The following is a 26,101-nucleotide window of genomic DNA, read 5'->3' as shown; positions in this document are numbered from 1 at the left end:
AGGCGCCTATAAATAAAATTTAATATTATTATTATTATTATTACAAGAGGGCTGTAGTTATGAAGATAGGGGAGTGGGTGGGCACACCTGGAAGGATGGGCACACCTGGAATGAGCTCATGGTTTAGAAAAAGGCAGGAAGGATAGAAGACTACACAGAAAGTTTCTGATATGAGATTGTGTGATGGTGTATTGGACAAAGAGGAAAGAATTAAGAATTAGGGATGGCTGCTTAACAAATAAAGTGTCCTGGAACTGTCCCACCACATGTTTGGCCTGTGTTTCCATAGCGATTGAATAAATGTACCCTGCTTGCACTTTGCTATTTACAGAAGATTATTTTGGACTCGTCTTGTCACTATTTTCTATCACAAATATAAAAGGAAACTACTTTTGATGACCTTTCAGACCAGAGTTGGAACCTGCATGCCAGTTTGACTGAGGTGGCCAAGAGACAGGAGACGTGCTGCCAAAAACGTCCCCATAAATTGTTGGAAGTTGAAGCTAACCACTGGACAAAAGGAGGGTCACTGGCTTGTGCATTTTGATTCTTTCCAGAGGATCGGAATGCATCTCTTCTCTGAAACGGTGGATTTGTACAAAATGTGCTGTCCTCTTTTCATTTGTCTCTAAAGGTTCATACAGTTTAAGTTACCCTGTGGAATAAAGAGAATTATTCTATGACAATGTTTAACACAAAGTTTAAGTCTTAAGACCAGACCAGCGGCAAACGACACGTGTCAAAATAGACGAATGAATGAATTCTATTCATTTCTATTCTAACCCCCCACAGTGTCAGTGTCTGGCTGCTCAACAGCTCTCTGTGACGCCCGCTTAACTTCCTAACACTGCTCTTTTCAAGCCTCTCATCTCCTGAAAAAACACATTTCCCAATCATGCCCAATCCATGCAAGCCCACCCTGGCTCCCATCCCACAGCAGCTCTTCTTCTATGGTGCCTATGTTTTTTCTTTCCTGCTTTTACAGCTGGCTGTCATGCATCAGATGTTGGTAAAATTAATGAGAAAATATGAATTATTGAAACAGAGAAATAACCAGAGCAATACAACAAAAACGCCTGTCAGAAACGTTGCTCCTGAGGTGAGTGACCACGTTATAAATAAGTATCCACACACAAGTTAAATGCAGAGAGGCTGTGTTTAACACTTTATTGTAATAGATTTAGTTATATACAAGTAATCATGTGTTTTATAGATCAAATTCATGTTATATCCAAGTATAATTATGCCCCCTGATGACATAAACCGGGGCGCTGCCTGACTTATCCCATCACGAGTGAGGTATAACATGTAGGAATATCAGAGAAAGTCTAGCTGTTTGCACAACTAGTATCTGTTAGTCTACCAGCTATGTAGCTTGTTCTACTGTCACTGAGTCAAAGTTGGAACAAGACAGCTCAGGAGATTGAGAAACTGCTTAAAATTGCAAAGGCGCTGGGTTCAATTCTCAGAAGACACTTCTGTCTTCGTGTATTTATTGATATTAAGTGACCTCGCTGAGGCGACCAAAGTGTCATAATGTTGGATTCTGCTGTCCTGAAACACTCCGAAACCGCAGGACTCCTTGTTCCATCCCAGCTGGGTAGTGATTTATTGAACCCACACGTAAACAGAAGTGCATCGCTTCATGGCCATGCTTGTACACTACAGGTGCGTCACATTAAAAGGTCCGTGTTGCAACAAGAACACACGAGAACAGCTTTACTCCGGATCCAAACAATAATTCCGGTTGTTGCAGTTCTGTTGACAGGACAGCAGCGGGTTTCTGGACTTCTTACACTTGATTTTGGACCCTGCTTCTTAACAACATCCGACTGTAATCGACCTCGCCACAGTTCAACATTTTTAATCCTGTCAGAGGATCATGAGAACTAGTTCAGGTTCTGCAGGACTGAAAGTAGTTTACAGAGCGAGTATCCAAGTATTTCGGAAGTCTATCCACAATTAGCTGAAATTAATACTGTTCAATAACACGTTCAGAAAATAAAAGTATGTATATCCATACGAGCATCAAATATAAAACCTCACAGACAGAACAACAAACCTCAAACAATCAGTTAAAAGGTCGACTATTTTTTTCGGTTTACGGGGAAAACAAAGCGTAATAATACTGGGGATCAATCTCCACTGAATGAGTGCGCGCTCCCGCGTATAGGGGATGCAATTTCTGGCGGGTATAAGCACTTTGGCACGAAACCGGAACCTTTTCTCGGGATTTGCAGCCCTCCCCTTTTGTCTATCGCGCTGACAGCCAGACCCAACACCGATCCACACACCGCCGTGCGCCCGCTGCGAAATTCCGCCTCTCAAGATGCGTCCCGTTTTACGACACCAAGGATGTCGGCCCGTTATTTAGCCTACATCGGCGACTACCGGTGGAAGTGACACATTTCTCTTCTGTGACAGCCTCTCCGTGGACCCGGACGACTGACAGGACGTGCGCTGCGATGGATGCTCCCGGTGCGCTCTGGTGATCCATGTTGAACGGCTTGGTGCGGTCGTTTCAGCGCAGAAAAGGATAATTCATACCCCCCTGCCCGCTCTTGGGGTTGTTAAAAGTGGAAGGATGGGGAGCACGACCTCTTGCTGCGTGTCTGCCAGCCCCAAGCTCCGCAGAAATGCCCACTCGAGGTTGGAGTCGTACCACCAGGATTCGGATCTGAGCAGGGAGGAGACGGGATGCAACTTGCAGCACATCAGCGACAGGGAGAACGTCGACGGTAAAATAAAACTCATCAGCGTTCAGGCTACCTACAACGAAAATACATACTCTTATACTGGTTTTGGAATGACGTGCTGGGATATTTTCTTTTCAGATGCTATTTTGATAGAATAAGAATCAATCAAACATTGAATAACACAAAAATCTACAACTGGCTGTTGGTAATGCAAGTAAAATATGACAGAAATAGATCTATTGACCATAAGAATGGATGGACTGAAATGTTGTTATTGCCCATCACAATAGGAAATACAAATAGAAGAAATATAAATCTGATATAAATAATGAAAACAGCAAATAAGTGCAAAGCAATGCAGTCAGCATATAATGGCTTGTCTGAACCATCTGCTCCAAAGTCAGATAAAGTTCTTTACAACATTAGAAATAAAACAGGGTTAGTTATTTTTAAATCTAGGAGGATTCCCCCAACCTCTCCTGCGAGCTTTAATAAAATCTGCATCTTTCTCGCATCTTTCCTACCCCCCATCTCCCAGTAAATCAGCCATGTTTGGAGCTGCACACCGTTAATATAAAGATGTGAGCATTTTCTGTCTTGATAGATATGGAGCTGCAGACAACATCCTGTTCCCGATGGCCGTCTCCTTTGTGTTGGTCTTTGTTTTCAGCCGGTGCAGGAAAGAAGCTGTAACTGTGGAACGCTGGCCCCCTCCACTGATACATGCTAATATGCATTACAATTGACCCATTCACACTGGAAAGTGTCGACTAAATGGGTTGCCTATTTTCAGCCAGTGATTTAATATAAATGGATTTTCTCACAAACTGTACCAGACCACCCCCTTTTCACTGGCCGGCTGAAATTCCCTCTGTTTTCTTTCCATAGTTTGTCATTATGTTTCAGGGCAGTACTTTCTGGATATATCCAACATGCACTCTTTTTCTCTTAAGCTTTGGATACGAAAGGCTTCTGACTAGATGAAGCAATTATGAAAGCTTCAGATGTGTTGTCGGCTCTGCTTCTGAGATAAGGATTGTGATAATAAAAGATTCAGAAGTATTCGGTGTGTTGTACACTTCACAGCCCGAATCAGGCTACGCTGTGTGTAGGTTTACGCATTCATTTAGCAGAAAATCTCATTTTACACACTTTGAATTGAATTCATTTTGGAGAACATTCTGTTTAAACTTTTGTTGACCTCACCCATACAATCCTTTTTATTCTACACACTGGGCACATATTTGTGGACTAGAACATCTGGGAAGGAACCTCTGACCTTCTGATTACTGGACGACTGGTTTTACATCCTGAGCCACCGGACAGGTTTCACATAATAACAGTCCTGCATTAGTTGGCGTATTTCTCTACAGTAGCTCATCTGTGAAAGACCTGCCTTTTATTGATCTGTGCTGTCCTTCCCTATTGTTAACTTGCAGAGTGCACACCACTTACATTACACGTGCCATTTGTGGAGTGCTTTGTGTTTTTTCTCTACTGCGTTAACGTGGTTGTTACTGCTTCATTATCTGCTCCAGCAGGGCTGTTCAAAGATGTTTTCAGGGATAGCAGAGTGGAAATATGTTTTGGATACGTTTTTTTCAGCCAGAGGCTCTTCTCATGGAGAAGAAAAGGGGATATCATGGAGATTGGCAGAGTCAGCTGACACCTCTTGATAAGGATGGAGATGGCTCATGCTGAGAGGCCGTCTGTGTCTGTGGCGTGGCGATTGAAACTCGAGCGTGTCTAATGTGTTCGGTCTGTTATGAATTCACAGTCTTTATGACAGATTTCCAGGCTTCATTAAAATATGTAATAACAAGGGAAAAATAAATCTATTCTCATAGAAAAGCCTGCAGTGGCAGCTGTGAGCCTGTGTGATAGCAGACAGAAGAGGCCTCCAGGGAGAGAATTAACACCTCAATTTAAGGCATGACGGGCTACTCTCACAACATCATCTGTTCTTCTCTGAATGGCTTGGCTTTTGGAAATGACAGAGTTCATGATATGTTAGTCGCTGTGCACCTTGCTGCTGTACCGTTTAATTCTGTACCATTAGAATATTGCACAAAACCCAAATTTCTTCACTACATTATCCTGATTTAAGCCATTTTTGCCAACAACTAGGCCATGTTGTACAATTGCAACATAGACTTTACCCCTATGTGACAGGGCACAGGGGAAATTCCAGCTGGTAACGGTTTACGTAATAATCCAGGATTTTTTAGCCGTGGACATATTATTTTCATGAAGCTGAGTAAAAGCATTAAACAGCTGCGTAAGTAAAAGACCTGACCTGATATTTATGAGATGAGCTGCTGGCCTTAATTTCCACATGCCAGAGCTGAATATTAGCTGAATTACAACCGTTTCTCCTTTTTGACTGGCCTGCTATTCCTGGTCACAGTGCTGCGCCGCTTAAGGTCAAGTTTCCCAGACAGTCGGGCCCAGGCTGCCACGACCTGGCAATCAAGACATAAACTCCTGTTTGTCAAAGTTTGAACATTTACAGTTATTTCAAATAAAACAAGAGTAATGCATCCGATTTGCTATAAAAAATGCCTGCTGTTGTCAGAGAAATGGGCTTTTTTAACATTTCTTTTCTCATTTTACCTCCAAAGAACTTTCAAACGTCCCGCTTTCATTCTTATCCATGCTTACTTTAATGTTTCCTGACATTTTCCCGTAACATCCGTGAGAAATCCCTCAGTTCTGTGACAGTTCTTTAAAAGCTTTAGCTGCCAGCTGTTCCACCAACTGTTTTAGTACTTTAATTGGGTTTGATTTGCAGGATTTACTCAAAGGTTGTGTGAGAATGTGCCTCTGTTCGAATCTGACAGCGTTCAAGGAGTTGTTGCAAACATTTGTAGATTGTTTAATTAGTAAGTTATCGTTTCATTTACCTCATAGCTTTATTGCACTAGTTAAAGTAACTAATGGGGGGGAGAGTAGTATGAATGTTACAGATTCGGTTTGAAACATCAATTGAAACTCAGCAGCAGACAGTTTTATCTGTGTCCCTGTCGGCTATTATGTCACTTTTGGGATTTTAGTCTCAGAGCCCTTAAATCACCTCGCACCATGTTCAGACCTTTGAGGACAGATGGTTGCTTTATTACATAACACCAGCATTTCATTAACCTTTCTTTTTTTAAGCTGACAGATAAAACTCAGCCCATTAAAACTACTCAACTCACAGTTCCCACATTTCCAGACTTAAACTCTGCTCTAACTAAATCCTGATTTTAAAACCGCATCTGACAAAAATCACTATTAAAGCAACTTTAGGACAACATCTGTGCTGTTATATTGGACCATACTGACATGTATGATGGTGTTTGGATGTGACAGATAGTCTTGGATGGTTACTCACACAGTCTAAAGTGTAGAGTTGGAAATACTTCGGTCAGTAACTCGATTTCTCTCCTGTGAATGTATACTGGGACAAGGGCAGGGGCCCGGCTAAACAGGCAGGCCAAACTCTTAAAAGTAGCTCTACTCGAGTCCAAATGGAGCGCTGCAGAGTGTGAATAAGAAATGTTTGAGATTGAATTGTTGTGTGATGTATCTGAGATAATTTGCCAGTGGACACCCAGGGATATAACCATTGTGTATGTGCAAATTTCATTGTTGATGCTGAAAACGAGGTTTGCATCATTAGTCTTAGCAATAATACGAGCTCTCTTACAAACAATAGCAGTATTGTCCAACCCAAATCCACAAGGGAACAAAAGGGTTGCACCGTCTCTAACATAAAAACACGAGGCTGTAAAATGCTACTCGGTTTTCAGTGAAAGGGAAGCATCGCTCAGTTTGACACAGAGTGAGAAAACTAACACACAATCTGAACTGTAAGGTCGAGACTTCTCAGTATTTTACAGAATCAAAGAGGCTGCTTCGATGACACATTTTTCATGCACAGTATGCATTTACAGACACCAACCCTGGAGGTGGAAGATGGATGGAGGGAGTGAGACAAAGCAGTCATATGATGGCCTTTTTCCCCCCACAAAGCCTGCTGTGTTGCTCTAATAGTGACTGTTTTTCTGTGAATCCTCAGCTGACTCTTATATTTAGGTACGGTGTGTGGAGGGTTTAAAGGAAGCTCCAGTGGGATAGATCAAACTTTGTTTGGTGATTCTTCTTTGGGGCTCGCTGCTGCAAAAGGTTTATTAAAAACTGTAAATAACATCCTGTAATGCAGGGTGTATCTACATTTCTCCAATGACACGGAGTTTGTTGCACTTGCATAACAGATTAATATTGGAGGAGCTGCGTAGATAAATGTTTAAATGTAAAACTTAGAGCTTGTAATCACCTCTTTGTTTTCTCTCAGCTTCAGTTGGTTCATTGTATTCTATATATGTATACCTCAGTTTGAAATAAGACCAATTTTCTGCTCTTGCCTTTTGCTTTTCTTTGTGTTTTTGTTTCCTAAAAAACACATTTTCAACCTGTTAAAAATTGCTGGACCAAATGCTGCAAAGCTGCCTCTGGATGATGGGGAGATTTAGCTACTCTTACGTTAAGGAAATATTCTTTTTGACTTCACCTCTCAACCGAAAGGCGTCTTCCCTTCTGAACGAGATGGTGGGGCGTACCAGCTCACACGCAGAGAGGGTTCTTACAGTCACATGTGTGTCTGAACCCCCTGACCCATGTGCATGTTGCTGAGTCCTCTGAATCGTCTACCTCCCTGAAGGGCCGACTTTTGGTGTGAATGATGTGAAACTGCTGGGGGGAGAGAGACAAAGCTGCATGATAGGCACTAAGGTGATACCTGAGACCAGCTCCTCTGTTCAAAGACGTTTTTCCCAGTTTTACACGGATGGCTTCCTCGAAGTCTTCTCTGTTCAGAATGTGGACATTACTGTCCTCAGAAGATGAGATGGAGCTGCTCTGCTGAGTCTTGGCCTGAGGAGCTGGCTCTCCTATGTTGCTGAGCTGTTGTTTGGTCTCTCCCATGCAGAGGTCGGCACACTCCTCGCTGCACTGCTTACACGACACCACTCAGTTTGTGTTTGGGTGTTTTGTCCTTTGGGTGAACCAGCCTCTGTCTGAGGGTGTTTTTGGGTTGAAGTGCTCTGGAATGTCATGTTTGGAGAAGCTCCTTCTCAGCGTTCTACTTTTGCTTCTCTAATGGTGTGGTTTGGTCCTGCTGTCTTTGCTGCTTTGATAAAGGTCCAGTTGGAGGAGTTTGAGGAGAGGGCTGCTGTTACCTTCATATTAAGCTGAGTTTATGCTTCTGCGTCAAGTCGCCCCAACGCTGCAGCCGCTGCGCTTCAACATTTGCACTTTAAGCATTTGTTCTTCAATATTTATGAGCTCCAGCTGCAAATACAGCTGCTCCACCTCGGTTGCCATGGTTTACCGTTGTTAACTGTGACCGTAAGAAAAAGAAAGGATTCGGCTATAACCCCTGAAACCACTCAAACACGCAGCCACACCCCCCGAGCGGCATGGCGGCTCAATGACGGCGTCTCGTCTACGCCGTCGAGAAGCATAAACTAGGCTTCAGCTGTTGTGCTCAGAGATTTTGTTAATCATTATTGCAGATTCAGTAGCTGTAATAAGGACTACAAATATTAAAAAAACCTGCGTGAACCATGACTACTGCCACATTGAAATATTTGTATTATTGTTCTTGATGGATTTAGACAGAAAATGGGCCTAAATCTCAAGTAGATCCAGTAGCAGGTAAAGAAAAAACATGGTTTGAAATGACAACAACCGAGAGAACATTCAAATCAAATAGACTGAAGGGAGCACAAAGAGGCTGCTGGAATTTATCCTCTGAGAGAAACACACTGATCAGCCATAACATTAAAACCACTGGGAGATGAAGGGTTGGAAAATAGACTTCCTGCTGGGATAAACATGAACATGATCATAACTTTGACAGATGCCGTCTATCTGAGCATTTTTGCAGACGAGTCAGATGACGCTCGATATCAGGCAGGTGGTCATAATGTAATGGATTATTCAGTTTTCCATGACTCATTCATGCCACACGCACCAGCCGGCCCTTCTCTGTTTTTCAAACTCAGCTGGTCCTCATGTGCTCCGAGCAGATTACCGCATGTGCACAGTCATCCTCTCTCAGCAGGATTGCTTTCATGTTGGATGCGTTAAGGAAAACACGAGCTTCTGAAGCCTGTACCCAGATAACGTGGTTGGGATCGCATCGTCCCGCTATCACCATGCTCCAAAGTGACATCTTTTTGGAATGAAATATTAATGTAAATAACAAAGGGTAAGTGCGTCTTATTATAGCAGAATTCCCCCCATAGAGCTGCTGTCTTTCACATTAGCAACAGTATTATCTGACTAAATCACCAGGTAAGTAACTTAAAAGACAACAACTGAGCCGTGGGTTTGGCTATACTTTGATGAGATTTAGAAGCCACTGTGGCGTCGGACTTACTTCAGTCGATAATTCCCCTCCATGTACGTATACTGGGACAAGGACGGTGGTCCAATTAAATGGCCCCGTTGAGCCGTATCTGTAGCTATAAACTGTACACACACTCTCTGGAGCAAGTGTGAATGTGTTTTCAAGGGGTAAACGGTTCATTTAAAGGCCAGTTTAGAAACTATTGTAGCGAGCCCTCAAATCAGTGACCATAGACCAGAAAATAGAGACTAATTTCTTTGTTCTCCCGTTGATGGAGACAAGTTATTTCATTCAAGGTTTATTAACAGGGGAGAGTCTTGTTTGCATTATTGACCAGTCGTCAGAGTAATTTACTTCTCTCTACACAACAAGACCCCCTAATGATCACTTCTGACAGGAAGCTGGCTTTGATTAGCTGTTGAGGCAGAAAGCACATTGAAAACAATCTGATTTACATGAAAAAGGACTGATTATAAAGCAAAAGTGCTCTCAGGCAGCATCATCTGACCTTACCTTGTGACTCAGCCCATCCAGCAGGGGTGGAATACTTCAGATTTAAATGATCATGAAATGAAAGAGCTGAAATGTAACATTTACGTCCTGCAGTGAGAGGACGACAGTCCTAACAGGCAGACAGAATATTCAACACGTTTTTTTTGCTTTAGAAAACACACAATTCAACATTTTCTGACATCTTATAATAGGTGGGTTTCCTGTATTGTTTATTCCTTTATTAAATGATGAAGGAGTCCATGATGACAGATTTATTTATATTAATGGCCAACAGTTCCAGCCGCTGTCCCACAATAAGTTCCCTGTAATATTTGCGTAGCTGGACACACATTACCAAAGGTTTTTCTTTTTTATGTGCAGGCAAATCCTTGTTATTAAAGTAGTTTTAAGTGTTTTGACACAGGTTCAGAGTTTTGTTGTGTGAGACTCAAAGTGAGCCATGCAGAATCTTCGCTTCCTTTGGGACTCGCAGGCTATCAGCACTGTTTAGCACGAGTTTATCGGCTTGTGTGCACTGGGCTGAGTGCTGCTTTCTGCCCCCCCCAAGTTTTATGTGCAGCTCTGCACAGAGACCCGTCCACACACTGACTGATTATCAACAGATTAGTTAACACTTTAACCCTAATCAAGAACAGGCTTAAGCTATTTTTAATCCTGCCTTTAGATGAATAACGAAAAGATGAATCATTGAATTCTATCCCTTAACTGAGAGTGTAATGATAGAATATTACACTGAATTCTTTAGTAGCTGTTCAAAAACAGCTGAAAATTGAACTAATCTTTACTTTTTGGAAGATTTACTGCCTTTTTTTTGCCATGGTATTACAATTACAGATCGGATTTGTCATGATGTGTTTAAGCTCAGCCCAGAAAACATGTAATGGGTGTATTAATAATGTAATAGTGCCACAACAAAGGCCTAGAAATGAGGGTGATGTGATGCAAAAACTCTTTTTTTTTTTTTAAAAATCCCTAACCAACAAGCAAAATAATAAATAAAATTAGCCACCCAGTGTTGGGCCTTGAACTTGGTCCTCTTTTTCTAACTCTGCCCTTTCTACCACATTATAATTCCACATTTGACAGCGTCACCTGCTGAAAACTGGAAGCACACTACTATTTGAAAAGGAAAACATGGAAATTGAACCTTTTTGCAGCCTTGAAAATGTAACAACCATTTCTGTACATTTTCTAAGCATGCGTGACAGCTTCTTACAGTTCAAATTATAGACATGTTAGGAGTTTGTAGCCAAGAAAGTGTAGTAATTAAAAAGTCTGTGGACCCAAGCTGTCGTCAGTGCTGTCTCAGGCACCTCTCCCATTCTCTCCAGGGAATATGGGGTCATTTTCACTGTGTGTGTGTGTGTGTGTGTGTGTGTGTGTGTGCAGGTCCTGCTTGTTTAACACAGTCTAATAGAGCCTTAAGCTAATAGTCAGGGTGTGTGCTGAAACAATAGCCCATAAAGGGGTTTAGAGTAACGTCCTCCAGCTGTCTGGTGTATGACCTGATAGTACAGACGGATCAGAAGGCTGAACTTTCAGCCTGATTTGATGAACTTCGGCTTATTTATCCCTGACTTTGGTTTGTTTTGTGTAGAATTTAGTACATAAAGTGTCCAAAAGTCCTATATAAGTCCAGAAATGATATTGGTCATAGTTCAGCTAGTAAGAATGACAACAGGAAGAACTATTGTGAGCTTAATATATGCGGTTTTATCTTTGACAATGCTTTATCTTTAAACCCAGCTCTGTTACATCTGAAAAATCCCACAAGCTGCTGTGACAAGTCTTACTAAAGTCCTACTTTCAGAAGCCCAGCTGAAAATCTAAGTCTCTTCTGATTGGTCAGCTTCACTGACCATATTCAAAACTGAAAGAGCATTTTAATGGATGCAAAACCTTCTTAATGAGTCATTAACTTAAACGTTAAATTTCTTAACAGAACCTGTGACAGGAAGAAGAAAAGCCAGAAAAAACCCCCACATGCGCACACTTTATAGGCTGTTAAAATGAAATTGGATCAGCATTAGCTTAATTGTTGGTAGAAAACTAAACTGAGCAACACTAAGCAAATGTTTAAAATGGTCTCCTGCCCGTAAACTTCAGAGGGTCCAGGAAACGAATGGCAAGTTTCTAAAGAGTACAAGTTAGGGTGTAAATTCACTGAAAAGAACAAGGTTTGGCAACATTTACATCTGTTTAAATGTTATTTTCAGGCAGTGTTTTAGACTCCATCTTCTGTTTTTGGGTTAGTTTACAAGGTAGACGGAAATAGATGCAATTCCTGTCAGATTTTCTGTAACTGAGCCAAACTTTCCTTCATCTGAAGTGGGAAAGCCAAAAGGAGTGAGTGTCCTGTAAAAGACCTGCGATTGGCCAGATTGTCTCATCATAGGAAGGGCTTACGCACACATATGGATCTTATAAAAAAGTTGTGAAAGGATCCATCAGTGGATTTTTAGATCCCCTGAACTGGCATCTTTGCTGCTTTATAAATCATTGGGCTCTCTGAGTCGAGCAGGTTCCTTGTTCGTCTTTAAACCAAAATGTGACATCAGCACTGCTCTGATGTTTAGAATTTTGCAACCACATCCATAATGTTCTTTGAGGTGCAGCAACGTCAACATCCCACCGATAATAAGCAGCGGGTGGTGCTAACTCATCACAGAATAAGGGCCACAGTGAGATTACATCATGAAAAGTGCAGGAATCAAACTTAGAACCATTAGTTTCATTCACCTGTTTGCTAACATGAAGTATAATTAGGATTATTTAAGTTGATTGCGGTTAAAGTAAATAAGATGTTGAGGTCTAGTTTCCACTCAGACTACTTGGAATACAGTAAGCTGAAAGGTTAGTAAAAATGTAATTTCGCCCAAAGCTTTGATGGCGACTTTCACGCAGCGAGCTGTACATTCAGAGTGGCTCAGTTCCTCCTCTAATGTGAAGCCACCAAAGATTGATATGCATGACTGAACAGTGAGCATGTTCACTGACTGCATGGCAGCGAATCAGTGTTCACGCTACCACGGACTCCCACAAAAACACTGGGATTACATTCATAACAATGCATGCAGTAGATGTTGCTCAAACTGTTCCCAGAGGCATGCTTGTGGGATTGTAAATAACTGCACTAAGTGAAGCTTAAAACTGCCAATACGAAGCAAGATAAAATGATGTCATTTTCATTTAAAATGGAAAGAGCATGCTTGGCTACCAAAATTTGGGTCAGTTTGAGACTATAATAGCTATCTAACCCTGTAGGTTGAAATAGCTTGAAGACGGCTGCAGTAATGTAGATGTACAACATGAGATACTGTTGAAGAAACCAAGAAAAATGACTAAAATTCAGCATTTAAAAAGCTTGCTAATGTCCCAGTAAAATTCAGCAGAGAAGATATCAGACTAAGATGTGAAGGCAAGCCTTGGTTTGTCTACATTTACAGGAAATAGATTTAGAATAAAATAATAAACCGGACCATAAAGGGTTTCTGAAAGTTTACCGTGAATTAAAAGCACTGCATGATGAAGGTTTAAGATGGAGTCTTTTATCTTGTCTTGGAAAAATGAGAATTTTCCGTGGGTCTGCAGGACAGAAAGGATTTTTCTCAACTTTCCAATCAGAAAATCTAAAACAAAGCAGCTTGAGCTAGCCGATGACAGCACTATGCTGCTGAGGCTGCCACATTTTGAGGAAACGCTGCCTACTCTGAGACACCGACACAGCAACATGCTCAGCAGAAGGTGATGCAGTATTTAAATAGTAACTCTTTACAGTCAGCTGCTCCAGTCTCGGTCTGCTATGTACGAGCTTATAGTTAAGAATATAAATCAGTTTATTTTAAAAGGGTTGAAAAGAAGCAAAAACTACAACAGTGGAGCCGCCACAGTGCTATAATGGACAAGGCTTTTTAGAGCCGGGGGGGCTTGTTGTTAATTCATTATGAAAGAGCAGGAAAGCAGACAGCTAGGCTTGCCAGATGATAGGTTAGTCGAGCTCCTTCTGTTTCAGTGCGACGATCCCATCCGCAGTTCTTCGTTAAAGTTTACTTGAGGTGATGAATATCGTGTATCGGCACTCGACACCAGCTGCAGGGCACTGAGAGTTTCAGCAGGTCGACCTACAAGGACAGGTCCTGTGAGATTTACTTAGAAATACTGAAGGTTAATCAAAAACTGTGAGGGTTGTAAGAGGAAATTGATCTGTTAAGGCACGCTGTTTCACACAGTGCCTCCAAAAACAGACATAAAACCGTTATTATAGCTTATCATACTGTGTATGCCTGCTGAGTATTAACCATGCTGCCATTTAATTCATGACAGTTCCATCAAAGCTCTTTCTTGCAGACGTCAGCGCAAAGCCGAGTGAGCTGTGTGTGACTGGCAGCCTCACGCTGACCCTTTCTTGACATATGCATCATATATTTGACACATTCATGGAACCTCATGTAACCTCCCACAGTAATGGGAAAGTGTGTGTTGCACAGTCTGTGGTTAAACCCGTTCATGTGTCTAAGTAAACTCTGAGAAACTGAACTGAAAAAGCTTTATTTTGTTTTTAACGTTTTATTCCCAATTTGCTGCTTGCGAGTATTCTCAGTTCCCAATGATCTCAGTTGCACTTAAAGCAGCTCAGCTGCAGTCTATGCGCTGATCTTGCTGGAATCTGCTGGACGCGGGGATACTCCTGATTATTGCTGCATAAAGAGCTAAAGTGGCACGGTCAATGCTTCCTTCGGTCAGGTAGGCTGCGGAGGCTTCGAGACTGAGCTGATCACATGGAAAGTTTTTGCATATGAAAACAGCACAGAGTGAAATCCTGTGGATTCTGGAATTTAACACAAAATACTCAGAAGCACATGGGTGATAAAATTAGCTGTTCGTTTGTCAATGCTTTACAGTCCTGGGAAAACCCAAGATGAGTGTTTTATGCTTTATGAGTAAAGTGCATTCACCTCTGCCAGTTTATGGTGCAAAAGGCTGAAACTAATACAGATATAAGTGCTTTTATTGTGATTGTGCCTTGAGTTTTTGTTAGAAACAACAATTAAAAGCCTGAGAGTCCCTTACTTTGTGCTTTTTCACTTAAGAAAAGCTCACGGTGGAGGTGTCCTGAACACTCGTTAACAGCTTATTTTGTCATTTCAAATAAAAGGAATTTGCACAAATCAAATAGGTTATTTCTTTCCTCTCCATTTCCTGTAAATATGGTCTTTTAAGCGCTGCTTAATCTTGCTTAGTAAGACCGGCAGCTGTAATCCCATACCTCCTCCATGGCCCTCATCCTCCCGAGGGAAGGATAAAGGGTATTTTTATTCATGCAAATAGTTTAATTTCACTATGTTTTATCTTTATAAAGAAGACTCTAAAGTTTTTGGTTTTGTTAGAGGTAAAAGCTTCTTATCATGACCAAAAGGAAATAGAATATTTGGACAATTCAGTGCTGAAGAGAGTCTGCAGGCTGGGCTTCATTGAATTTCACTGGGACGGATTGTTAGTGCACTTTTTGCCAACAGTAGTGTTATTCTCTTTAAAATTCCTTTACTGCCAGGCATCTTACAGCAGTAACTGTCTAAGACGGATGATCTGCCAACTGTTTGGAATCTAATCAAAGTCTGGACCTTCATCTAGATGCTTTACAGATCCTTTACGGCGGGAGACAGAACGTTTGGCAGTGTAGACTGCATGCCGAGCATTTTTCTGATTTCATGTGAAGAGGCCACGCTGACAGTATCTCACTTTGGGGAGCTTTACTGGATTTCATTTTGTGAAGAGGTCATTTTATGGGAGGATACTCTTTTGTCATTGATAATGTTCTGCTTCGGTGAGCTGATTATTCGAACACATGGTTTAGAATACCAAGTTTTTTTGTTTTCAGCAGTGGAAACTGAAAGAAAGACCTCGGTGAAGAGAAACAGTGCCTTCACATTTCATACAGACCACTGTCTTCTGTGTTATCAACAGAGCTGCTGTTATCTGCAGGGAAACAAACCAAAGAATTACCAAGGAATTTTTGGGATGTTTCTTACTCCTTTTTTTCTGTTTTGAGAGGGCTTCCCTTGCATGTCATAAGATGCACACAAGTAAACACGTCTGTGGCTGCTGCCCTCAGGTCATGTTTCAGTTCAGATTAGCTCTGGATGGGAATGAAAACAACAAGAAACAAAAAGCAAGCACGCAGCCTCACAAAGGGAGTCTGAGAATTACTTAAAGCCTTAAAAGGGCTTCTGTGTGCCGTACAGCGTTTTAAGAGCTTTAAATATGTCATGATTTATAAATACTTCTCGTTATCAGCTTTAAGCTGTTGTGTTTTTAGCATTAGGTAAAACTAGCATACATGTATGCTAACAGCTGAGTGAGCAGAGCTTGCAGCTAAATAATGCTAACATGCTAAATATGTGTGCTAAAAATGAGATAAAATGCCACCATCTCACGCTAACTTCTGCCAATCAGCACAGGGTGTCAGTTTTTCAAATATGTTAGCCGTGCTAGCAGACGCCAGGTTGTACTTTAGCAGATCTAGGCTTGGAGCTAAGTAGTACCAACATCCTGAACAGATACTAAATCTATTTGTTGGGTAACAAGCCGCCTTAGTTTGCCATATTAGCATACTTATTTCTGCTAATTAGCATCAACTGCAACGTACAGGATGCTGAGAATGTGATTAGTTTAGCAGAGATCTTTTGAGTTTGTCATGACAAATTGTGGTTAGTTAATTTTGTGGATTAATTATATTTCACAAAGAGATACACATCCATTATTTGTTTCTTTTTTACAGAGTTGAACATGGAGTACAATCCATCAGATCATCCACGGGCCAGCACTATATTCCTCAGCAAGTCTCAGAATGATGGTGAGTGGTTTTATTTCAAACAAGATCTACATAAGACATGGAAATCTGTGGGAGCTTATATTTGATAGATGAACAAACGGTCAACTTAATTTAACACTTCGCAGTTCATTATGTTATTTGGATCATAATGTCAAATCACTTCTGAAGAGACATGAAGGCAGCGATCCAGTAGACATCAAAGTAACTTCATTAGTCTTAGTTTAGCTTGCACCTCCATCACCGCCACTAAACACTGACCACCAGCCACAAATACAATCAAGATTAAAGAAAGAAAAAAGCCCACATGCATGATTACTTTGGCCAAATGTGTTTCAAAGAATTTGTTGTTAGAGAGGGACCCACAATTTCTCAATAAGATTAACATTAAATGAGAAAATGCTCCGGTTTGAGGCCTTTGCTGGTCAGCATAGCAGTTGATACATATAATGAAGTATTGCCCTGGTCCAAATAAGTCCAAATAGGTCCAAATAGGTCCAAATAGGTCATGCCTGATAACAGCATCTCATACAAGCATCCCTTCTGCCATCTTGCTGGGGCTTGGATGTAGTCTTTAGCTGTTAATTTGCACCTTTGTGACCCATTTGCAACAAAACATTTGTGTAGTAATAGTCCATATCCGTGTTCCATCTGTTCAGTGTTTTTAACTTATTTAATGGCATTTTACCTGAAGTAATTACACTTCCCAATAATCCTGCACACATGTGGGATGTTTATTGATTTGGGCCACACCCTCCCTCATTACATAAATACATAAAACCTGAAGTTTGATCTAAAACTGAAGTTTGTGTGGTTTGAACATGGAAGATGTGTGTAGAAATAGCACGAGCACACAATGGAGACGCAGCCCATTGTGCCAGCTCTTTGTGGCCAGCTGATATGTGCTAATTTATGCCATTGGCCCTAAGGCATCCGACTGAAAGCTTTAGCGTCACGTTGGAGGGAATTAAAATCCAATGTGACATATTAGATATAAACATGCTTCCTGAAGCCATAAACAACCCAGCATGAGATCATTTATGTCTAGAGTATAAGTGCAAAATAACTTCACTTGATAAAACCCTTTTTTCCTGTTAAATTCAGCTTTTACCATCATTCACACGCAGGTGCTGGAGTTTATCCTGCATTATTATGTGTGATCAATCGGCTATTTGCAAAAGATTATGTAGCGATTCAACCAGAGAATTTACCGGTGAGACGGGATTGATATTTGACCAACTGACAACAACAATTTGATTACGATTACAATGAATTGAACTCCAATTGGCTTGAATTGGACAATATTTTTGAAGTGCCTTGAGATGACTTGTTGTAATTTGATGCTATATAAATAAAACTGAATTGAATTGAACAAAAAAAAGTTAAATACATGTTAACTGGCATGATGTTTTGCAATATTTTATCTTTACTTTTGGCCAAAGAAAGCTGCATGTAGATGGTCCTTTTGCAAAACCTTGTCTTTGTACCGTCTACGGTCTGCATGACACATTAAAACACTGTTTACAAGCTGATTTGGCTTTAATGTATATGTGTAGCTTTGGTATGGTGTTAAACCTACAAGCTTTTGACCCTTTCAGCAACTACATTTCTCACATACTCTTGCAGCTCATCCTCATCAAAGACAGGCTGTTAAAGAGCAAAGATTATTTCAGTAATTTGAATGCTGTTATTTACAAGAAAGAAGCAAAACTGTGATCAGAGAAAAATGTGAAAGCGAGCAGAAGCGTTTGAAGGTTTCATCCGTGACCCCTTTGAGTTATCTTTTGATTCTCTGTGCTACCCTGACCAGGTCGTGAGCCACCACATTACTAGGATTTAAAAGACACACATTAAAAGTGGAAGAAAATAATGGAATAGTTGGGGCACTAAAAATGTTCTGATAACCTCGAGTTTTTGCTTCACCCAAAAAAAAATTTTTTTTTTTTTTTAAATCAATAAGACGTTATCACGACTGCTTCTGAAGTGTAGCATCGCTATATGAAAAGTATTCTGCTGTTGTGTCTTTAGAAAATAAAAAAGCTTGTTGGTTCCTCTTTTTCAGACATGCCCTACAGGAATGGTGAGTGACTTTGTCTCCCTCTAGTGGCCACTTGCTTCTCTCTTTCACGCTCTCTTGCCATGCATCTCCATCTTGTAACACTTTATTTCGCTCTCAGATCTTATATCAAATGTCTTTTCTGTGAGGTGTATTTCGCTTCTTGTGATAACAGCATGTTGCACAGGTTGATAACTGATGGGTTTTGCATTTACCATCGCGCTGCCAGTTGTGAGGAGAAGTCTTGATTTACTGAAAAACTCGTCTCCATTTATTTTTTTTTACAGCGCGAGAAAAAAGAAAGAGCCTCTTCATCAATAATGTGAGTGAGCAGTTTCTCCCGATTCTTCCTCAAAATGTCGAGTCAAATTTATCTGTACAGCACATTTCATGTACAAAACGATTCAAAGTGCTTGTGTAAACAGCTATAATATAATCTTTCATTGCTTTTTGTGATAATAACTTTTTCTGAAGACAGACGAAGCTGAAACATTTTAGACAGCATGTCGCTGATTCTCATTCCTCTATGCATGATGACACCTTGATATCCTTTATGTGGGTCAGGGGAAGACATGTACACTCTAATAACAGTCATATGTGTGTGTGTGTGTGTGTGTGCAGCATGACACAGGGAGGAGGAAGTACAGCTCCTGCTCAACCATCTTCCTGGACGACAACACAGTCAGCCAGCCCAACCTCAAATACACCATCAAATGGTTGGAACATGAAAGCAGCACAAAAATATTTTTAAATCCCACACTTCTCTGGTGATAATCTAAACATAGCTTCTGTTCTCTTCACAGTGTTTCTCTGGCAATTTACTACCACATTAAAAACAGGTGAGGGTTTGAAATGGATGCTGTCATTCTGCACATTGTTTTTGTGTTTGAATGGAGTTCAGCTGCAGCCTGCTTTCAGATTTATGAACTAAACCATTTACTGATGGGAAGTTATAATAAAGCATTTTAACAAACTGGCTGGAAAACTCATAATAAACTATAAGATAATAAAAGTATAAAAATAACATCAGTAATCTTAATCCATCATTTAGCTATTAAAGTATGCCAGTATTAAAATATGTCACATTACTGAGGTGCAGCCTCCAGGTTCAGCTACCAGTTTACTTATTACCCGTTTATCTGTTTCTTTCAGGGACACAAATGGAGGAATGCTCTTAGATATCTTTGATGAGAAGCTTCACCCGCTTTCAGTGAGACGCCTTCTTTTCTTTCACTTCCACCACGTTTTGCAGCAAATCTGCCGAATGTGCTTTTACTTCCTTGCCAGCTTTGGCTTCAGTTGTGGTCTTGTTTCCTTTGTGCTTTGGTTTGTTTGTAGAGTTACTCGAGGTGAATTTAGCAGAAGCTGGGCATGTTTAGTGCTGAGCCGAGATTTATTAAAGGTATCTTTTACTGCAGTGAGAGGGCAAAATGTTGCATTTCACACATGTAATAACAAATGCATACGAGTCAAAATAATAAGAAATAAGATCAAGTATCAAGTATTTGCACTTTCCAACCTTGGTTGAAGCCTCCAGCCTCTGTGTGCCCTTTGTTTCAGTCATTTTCACTGCCTCCCTCCCTGTATTCACGCAGAAGTCCGAGGTTCCCCTGGACTACAACCAAAGCGACCCTGAGCAGAAGCAGATCTACCGGTTCGTCAGAACACTGTTCAGCGCGGCTCAGCTCACTGCTGAATGTGCCATCGTCACACTGGTGAGATTTCTTGGCTGTGCATCAGTAGATAGAACAGTTGCACCCTTTTCCACGCAGGCTGCGGTGGGCCTGGCCTCATACTGTCCTCACACACAGCTCCTATGTAGGCCCATGGCAAATTTGCACTCTGATGCGTTCAGACAAGCCAGGGATGTGTGCAAATAATGCGTCCAACATCCAGTGGTGTCTGTTGTTGGTGCTCAGAGATAAATGTAGGACAAAGAATGAATACCTTCAGACTTTTTCAGGTTAGATCACCCACTTTAGGAGATCTTGTCAGTTGTAAAGATGTCAAACTAAAACTAAACTGTTTTTCATTCAACACTTTGAAAATACTGGTGTGGTGTTTACTGTTTGGGGTGGGGGGGCAGCACCGTCGCCTGGTCCGGGTTCTGTCGAGGGTGCACCCCGCCTCTCACCCAATGACAGCTGAGATAAGCTCCAGCCCCCCCATCACCTGAATTAGATGATGCGGGAATAGAAAATGGATGGATGGATGGATTTGAGTAATTGTCTGCTGTTCGCTCTCATGTCCAGCTGTTAATGATGTCTTCTTAATGCAATTATGCAGGTGTACCTGGAGAGACTTTTGACTTATGCAGAGATTGACATCTGTCCAGGGAACTGGAAAAGGATCGTTCTGGGCGCCATCCTGCTGGCCTCAAAAGTCTGGGATGACCAGGCCGTCTGGAACGTTGACTACTGTCAGATCCTCAAGGACATCACAGTGGAAGACATGTGAGATCTCTGTCTGAAAGGGTCTGGGACGCTGGTTCAGAGTTCAGATTTATATAGGTGCTAACTACACTGACCCTCTCTGCATGTGTCATGGGTTTTTTCTAAAAATGTGGAAATTTATGGGGCTTCAAGAAACATTTGGAGAAGAATTGTAGGTTTCCAGTGTTTAGTTACTGAAGTCTGGCCCTCTGAACTAAGTCTTTCCAGTTGTAAAACTGTAAATGAAGATATAAAAATGTAGAAGCTTCTTTGAAGTAGAATCTCTCCAGCAGAGCTGGGTTTTCACAGGTGAAGTGAAGGTGAATGCAGGTATTACACAGTGACAGAAAACACCATGAAGTCATAGTACAAATACTAACCAGGAAATAAAATCACTGCATCCATTGTAGCCACAAGCTTGAAGAATTTGCTATTTTGAAACAAGTGATGGTGTAATGTCATATCTCCTATTATGTCTTTTATTCCATAGTTTTCATTGTAACATTCAAACATCCATATAAACTAATGTTATTCATTTGATTGCTGTAAAACAATCAATGATATTACGCCCAAATCACAGCATTATGACAAGGATTGATTTAAAGCTTTGAGCTTTTCACAGACAGGGTGTTTCAGACCAACAACAGAACTTTTAATCCAAAAAGCAATTTGTTCCATCTCATAATGAAGGACTTTTTATCAATTCTCTTGCCAGGAATGAATTAGAGAGGCAGTTTTTGGAGCTGCTGCAGTTCAACATCAATGTGCCGTCCAGTGTCTACGCCAAGTACTACTTCGACCTGCGCTCGCTTTCAGAGTCCAACAACCTCAACTTCCCCCTGGAGCCGCTCAGCAGGGAAAAGGCCCAAAAGCTGGAGGCGAGAAACGTTCCATTCAGTGTTTTCTGTGGTTGTGACGTTATGTTCCCAACAACTAATGTCTCTGCTCATCCTGTAGCTGTTTAAAGTCGGTGTACAGAATCAGAACTAATTTTATAGTTTTATTTGAAAACTATTTGTAGATGGTTGCTGCTTTATTCTTGTGTTTTCAGACTAATTCTATTCCAGCAGCAGCTAACTTTCCCATCAAAAGTCCAGCAGCCCACTTCAGATCTGACTAATATGCAAAAAGCAAAGAGAAATGTGCCATTAACTTGTGATTCATGATTTCTGGATTCAGTTTAGCATTTATCTTCTTGGTTTATGCTGCTGCTGAACATTAAAGGGGAACTCTGGTATTTTTAAACCTGGACCTTATTTCTGGCATGAAATACGTTCATCTACTCACCGAGAACAGTTTGGTGAAAGTCGGCGTCCTTCAGAAGATATTTAGATAACTCGAGATCCATATAACGGAGTGAACGGGGCTTAGAGGATGCAGCCTCTAAATAAGGCATTATCTGTCTTTATTTCACCAATACTTTAAGACAAATGAATGAATGAACACGTGCTATAGCTCTGTTAGCTCATAGCTGCTATGTTGTTGTTATTGGCGGCTATCGGGGGGCTTATAAAGGGCTTTCTACACACTCGTCTACTGAAATGACGTCATTGACACCCACTGCTGCAGCACAGCTCATTCACTCCGGTAAGAACGTCCATCTTACTCAAAGTCGTCGTCCACGTCGTCAAAATCCGATAAATATCCTGCCATGTTGCACAAAACTATCAGCAGCAAACTCTGTGTGAAGTTAGCCGACTGTCACAGAGCACGGAGTGAATGAGCTGTGCTGCAGCGGACACCTCGTATCTAGAGTTATCTAAATATCTTCTGAAGGACGCCAAACTGTTCTCAGTGAGTAGATGAAGGTATTTCATGCCAGAAATAAGGTCTAGGTTTAAAAATACCGGAGTTCCCCTTTAAGCGGCTACAAACTGCCCTTAAAGTCCCTTTTAAGCACAGTGGCTTTGGTAGCGTATCACAAAATTAATCAAGTAAAGAGTCCGACTACGTTCTCATCATTTCACTGATGGCTCCTTGTAGAAAACCCTTGAAGTAACTCAGTGTAAACCTTTATTACGTGCAGGCTATTTCCAGGCTATGCGATTACAAGTACAAAGATGCACGGAGAGCTGGCAGGAAGCGCTCAGCCAGCGTGGACAACCTGTGTGGGAGCAGATGGGTTCCTGCCATCCTTTCCTAACCACTCACCACCCGCCACACCCTGAAAAGGTGGCGTCAGGTTAACGAGCCAAAGGCTGAAACAGAAGACTAAAAACACTGATCCGTGGAAAAACCTGGAACCCAAAACCAACCGCTGGAGCTTGCATGTAGCTTGGTCTAAGCTACACGTGTAGTTTTAGAAGATTAAGGTGAACTCCAGGGAACACGACGTCTTCACAGTGCCTCAGCTTGTCTGTTCACAGGGAGAGATGGGAGTTTCTGTTTTTTATAATTTCACCTGTGGAGGAACATCTACGTTTGGACCAATAAAGAAGGCCCATTGTAAAGAACCTTAGTCTGAGTTTCTGGCTTTGTCTGGACTTACCCAGGTCCGACCTGTTATTCAGACATTTATTTTACTCTATTATTCCAACATGGGAGCAGCACTGGACTTTCCGCTGGTTGTTTCTTTCCTTTTACAGAACACATTTTGCTAGTTTTTCCTTGGGGAATCTTTGTGGTTTACAGTAGTGCACCTCTTAATGCTCAGGTAGTGTGTTTAATACTTTGACTTACTGTGATGCTCCTCGTTTTGCTCCTCAGTTATATCAAGGACAGAAGCTCAAATTGTGAAGTATCAAATGCCACGAATAGAGATGGCTTGAACATTTAAAAATATTATTATGCTCCCACGAATAGAAGTGTTATATTTGGCTTTTAGGGACAAGTTCAATCATGCAATCACAATAACCTTTTTTATGAACTGTATAGGGTTAAATATACCCCAGAGCATGTTTTTCAGACCAGTATTAGCTTGATTTTTTCAAGTTTCCTCCTTTTTTTTTTTTTTTTTACATATCTTTTTCACCAGCCAATGAGCTTTAAGTAGAAGAATACACATCTCTCTTTATTTCAGTATTGGGGCGAAAAACATTTGAAAACATTGAAATAAGGTGAAAAACGGACACGGCCCCCATCATCCTGCAGAACCATCTTATCGAACCTTGTTTTTGTTCATTCAGTATTACAGAGATGATGTAGATGAGTGTGTAACATCTACAGTTCACTTGGAAAGCTCACTGGCCACCACCCACGTGTCTTTATATTCCACCCTTCTCTATTCGTTTACATTGAAGGTCTTAGTTTGAGGGATGCTCCAAGAATCCCATTCTCTGGTCCACGGTAGCGACTCTTTAAACCTTTCAAAGTCCCGCTAACTAAACCATTGGAGGCCAACAAAGCTGGTTCTCTTATTGCCGGGGTTTTACGGGGCAATAACACCTCACTCAGAGAATTCATTTAAACGATTATATGAACCAAAGAACATTGGGTGCAAAGTAAAATCTTCTAAAACCTCACTTCGACTCTGACTTCAGAACAGTGGTTACCACAGCTGAGCTCCAGCAGCTGACCCACATCACTGATCTGCGATCAGAGGCGTCTGGGTTCCGTGAGTTTCTTCAGCACAAAGAGAATATTTGTATTTCTTTACAATTCCAGTGTGCTTGTTATTACAGGTGAATCATTGATCCGTGTTTCTTTTCTCATTTGTCTAAGTACTAAACCAGTGAAATATATTTATTTTCAAATTAACTTTGTACAGTTTATAAAGAGTTCAAACTCTCAGAAAGTTTAATTGTAAATTATTTATGGATGTGTTGATTTGTGTTTTTAATAAAATAAGATTACTCTTGTTTAAAAATGTGTCTTTTACAGCTGATTTTCTCATTTTATACCATTTTAACACGATGGAGAACTTACTGATGTTAATAAAATTGCTGCATTTTGCCACTGACTTCCACAGAGCTCCTTAATGACTACTGAGGGAAAATAGATTTTTATTTTTGCATTGAGGGCACTAAATACAAAGTTTCTGAATCATTTTCTCTAAATGTTTTCATGCAGAAACAGCAGACTGTAAAAACTTTCAAGAGCATTATTCATTGAACTTTATAGATGATAATCAGAGCATTTGCAATAATTAGTCAGGTAAGGTGTGTCCATTTATCTGACACCTTATCTAATTTATACATTAATCACTGAGTAATACCACTAAGGAAGCACTGGTGTGCATCCTGAGGTGTGGAGTAAAGAATCTAAGTTACTTTCAGGGGTTACAGTTGATTTCCCTACAAGGAGCTTCGAAGTTCAAATGGCACCATGGTATCTCCTTAAGAATTTCCCTTAACTGCACACCATGGCATTTATGTGCAATTTAACTCAGATTTCAGACTGAGACTGATGTCACATCCACTTTGACTGCGTTCCAGTTACAAACTGAAACATCAGTAGGATTTGCTCATTAAGATGCTGCCTGACCCGCCCTCCCATCAGCGATACCAAGCTGGTAACAATCCAAAATGCTGTATTTTGCACGTGTAAAACATCACAGCAACGTGTTAACTGATAGGAGTTGGACGGGACGACATGTGTCACTGAGTAACTGAGACACGAACAGACAGAACCGATGTTTTTAGCTGCCACTGTCAGCAGCACTGCTAACATGGATTTTAAACTCGGGTATGATGAGGTTCTTCCGACTTTCTGAGATGGTAAATGGACTTAAGAGGATGTTCCAGTTGTTTTTTTTAAATTCTCTTTAACTGTGAACTCAGAAATTCAGACTCAGGAGATCAAAGTGAACACACCAAAAAGCTGTTCTGCTGAGCAAAAAGAAGCTGAAAGAGCAGAAGAATTGGCCCTAAAAGTGGCCCATTCCCCCCCCTCCTCACACTAGTAATAATGATTTTTTCTTTGATTGTCACCTTGACATGAAATACAGACTAACTCAACGTCCTTCTATTGTTTCACAAAAGTTTACGATTGTGCATGACAAGTTCACTCAAGTATGATCTCCAGCTTCCAGTAAGGTTGTACCTCGACATCCCAGCTATGCTTTGAAGGCAGCCTGGTAAGAATAGCTCCGTGCACAGCAGGTCCTGGCCTCCACAGACAGCAGATCAGATGCAAGTGTGTTCCCTGACAAGCTGGGAGGTTCGACACTGTAGTTCTGGAACAGTGTGGAGGGAGACGGCTCAGTTTCTGATGGATTAGAACCACTGGTGAGCCATGAAGATG

The 26,101-nt window shown here is 41.0% G+C and overlaps 1 protein-coding gene across 1 annotated transcript; it reads left to right on the top strand.

Annotated features, from left to right (window-relative positions):
• Positions 1 to 2,179: 2,179 nt before the first annotated feature.
• On the top strand, positions 2,180 to 23,063 carry LOC140269287 (cyclin-Y-like). Its single transcript, XM_072364317.1, has 11 exons — positions 2,180 to 2,738; positions 16,382 to 16,456; positions 18,495 to 18,512; positions 18,776 to 18,810; positions 19,110 to 19,204; positions 19,292 to 19,327; positions 19,641 to 19,698; positions 20,084 to 20,203; positions 20,775 to 20,941; positions 21,636 to 21,792; positions 22,941 to 23,063. Exons 1-11 carry the CDS (start codon positions 2,585 to 2,587, stop codon positions 23,061 to 23,063), a joined length of 1,038 nt encoding a protein of 345 aa, XP_072220418.1. The 5' UTR covers positions 2,180 to 2,584.
• The last annotated feature ends 3,038 nt before the right edge of the window (positions 23,064 to 26,101 follow it).

The sequence above is a fragment of the Leuresthes tenuis genome, unplaced genomic scaffold (genome assembly GCF_036924035.1).
Source record: "Leuresthes tenuis unplaced genomic scaffold, fLeuTen1.0.hap1 SCAF_14, whole genome shotgun sequence".
In the NCBI taxonomy this organism is placed as follows: Eukaryota; Metazoa; Chordata; class Actinopteri; order Atheriniformes; family Atherinopsidae; genus Leuresthes; species Leuresthes tenuis.
Note: the sequence above shows the minus strand (reverse complement) of the source record. Positions and strands in the feature narration are given on the sequence as shown.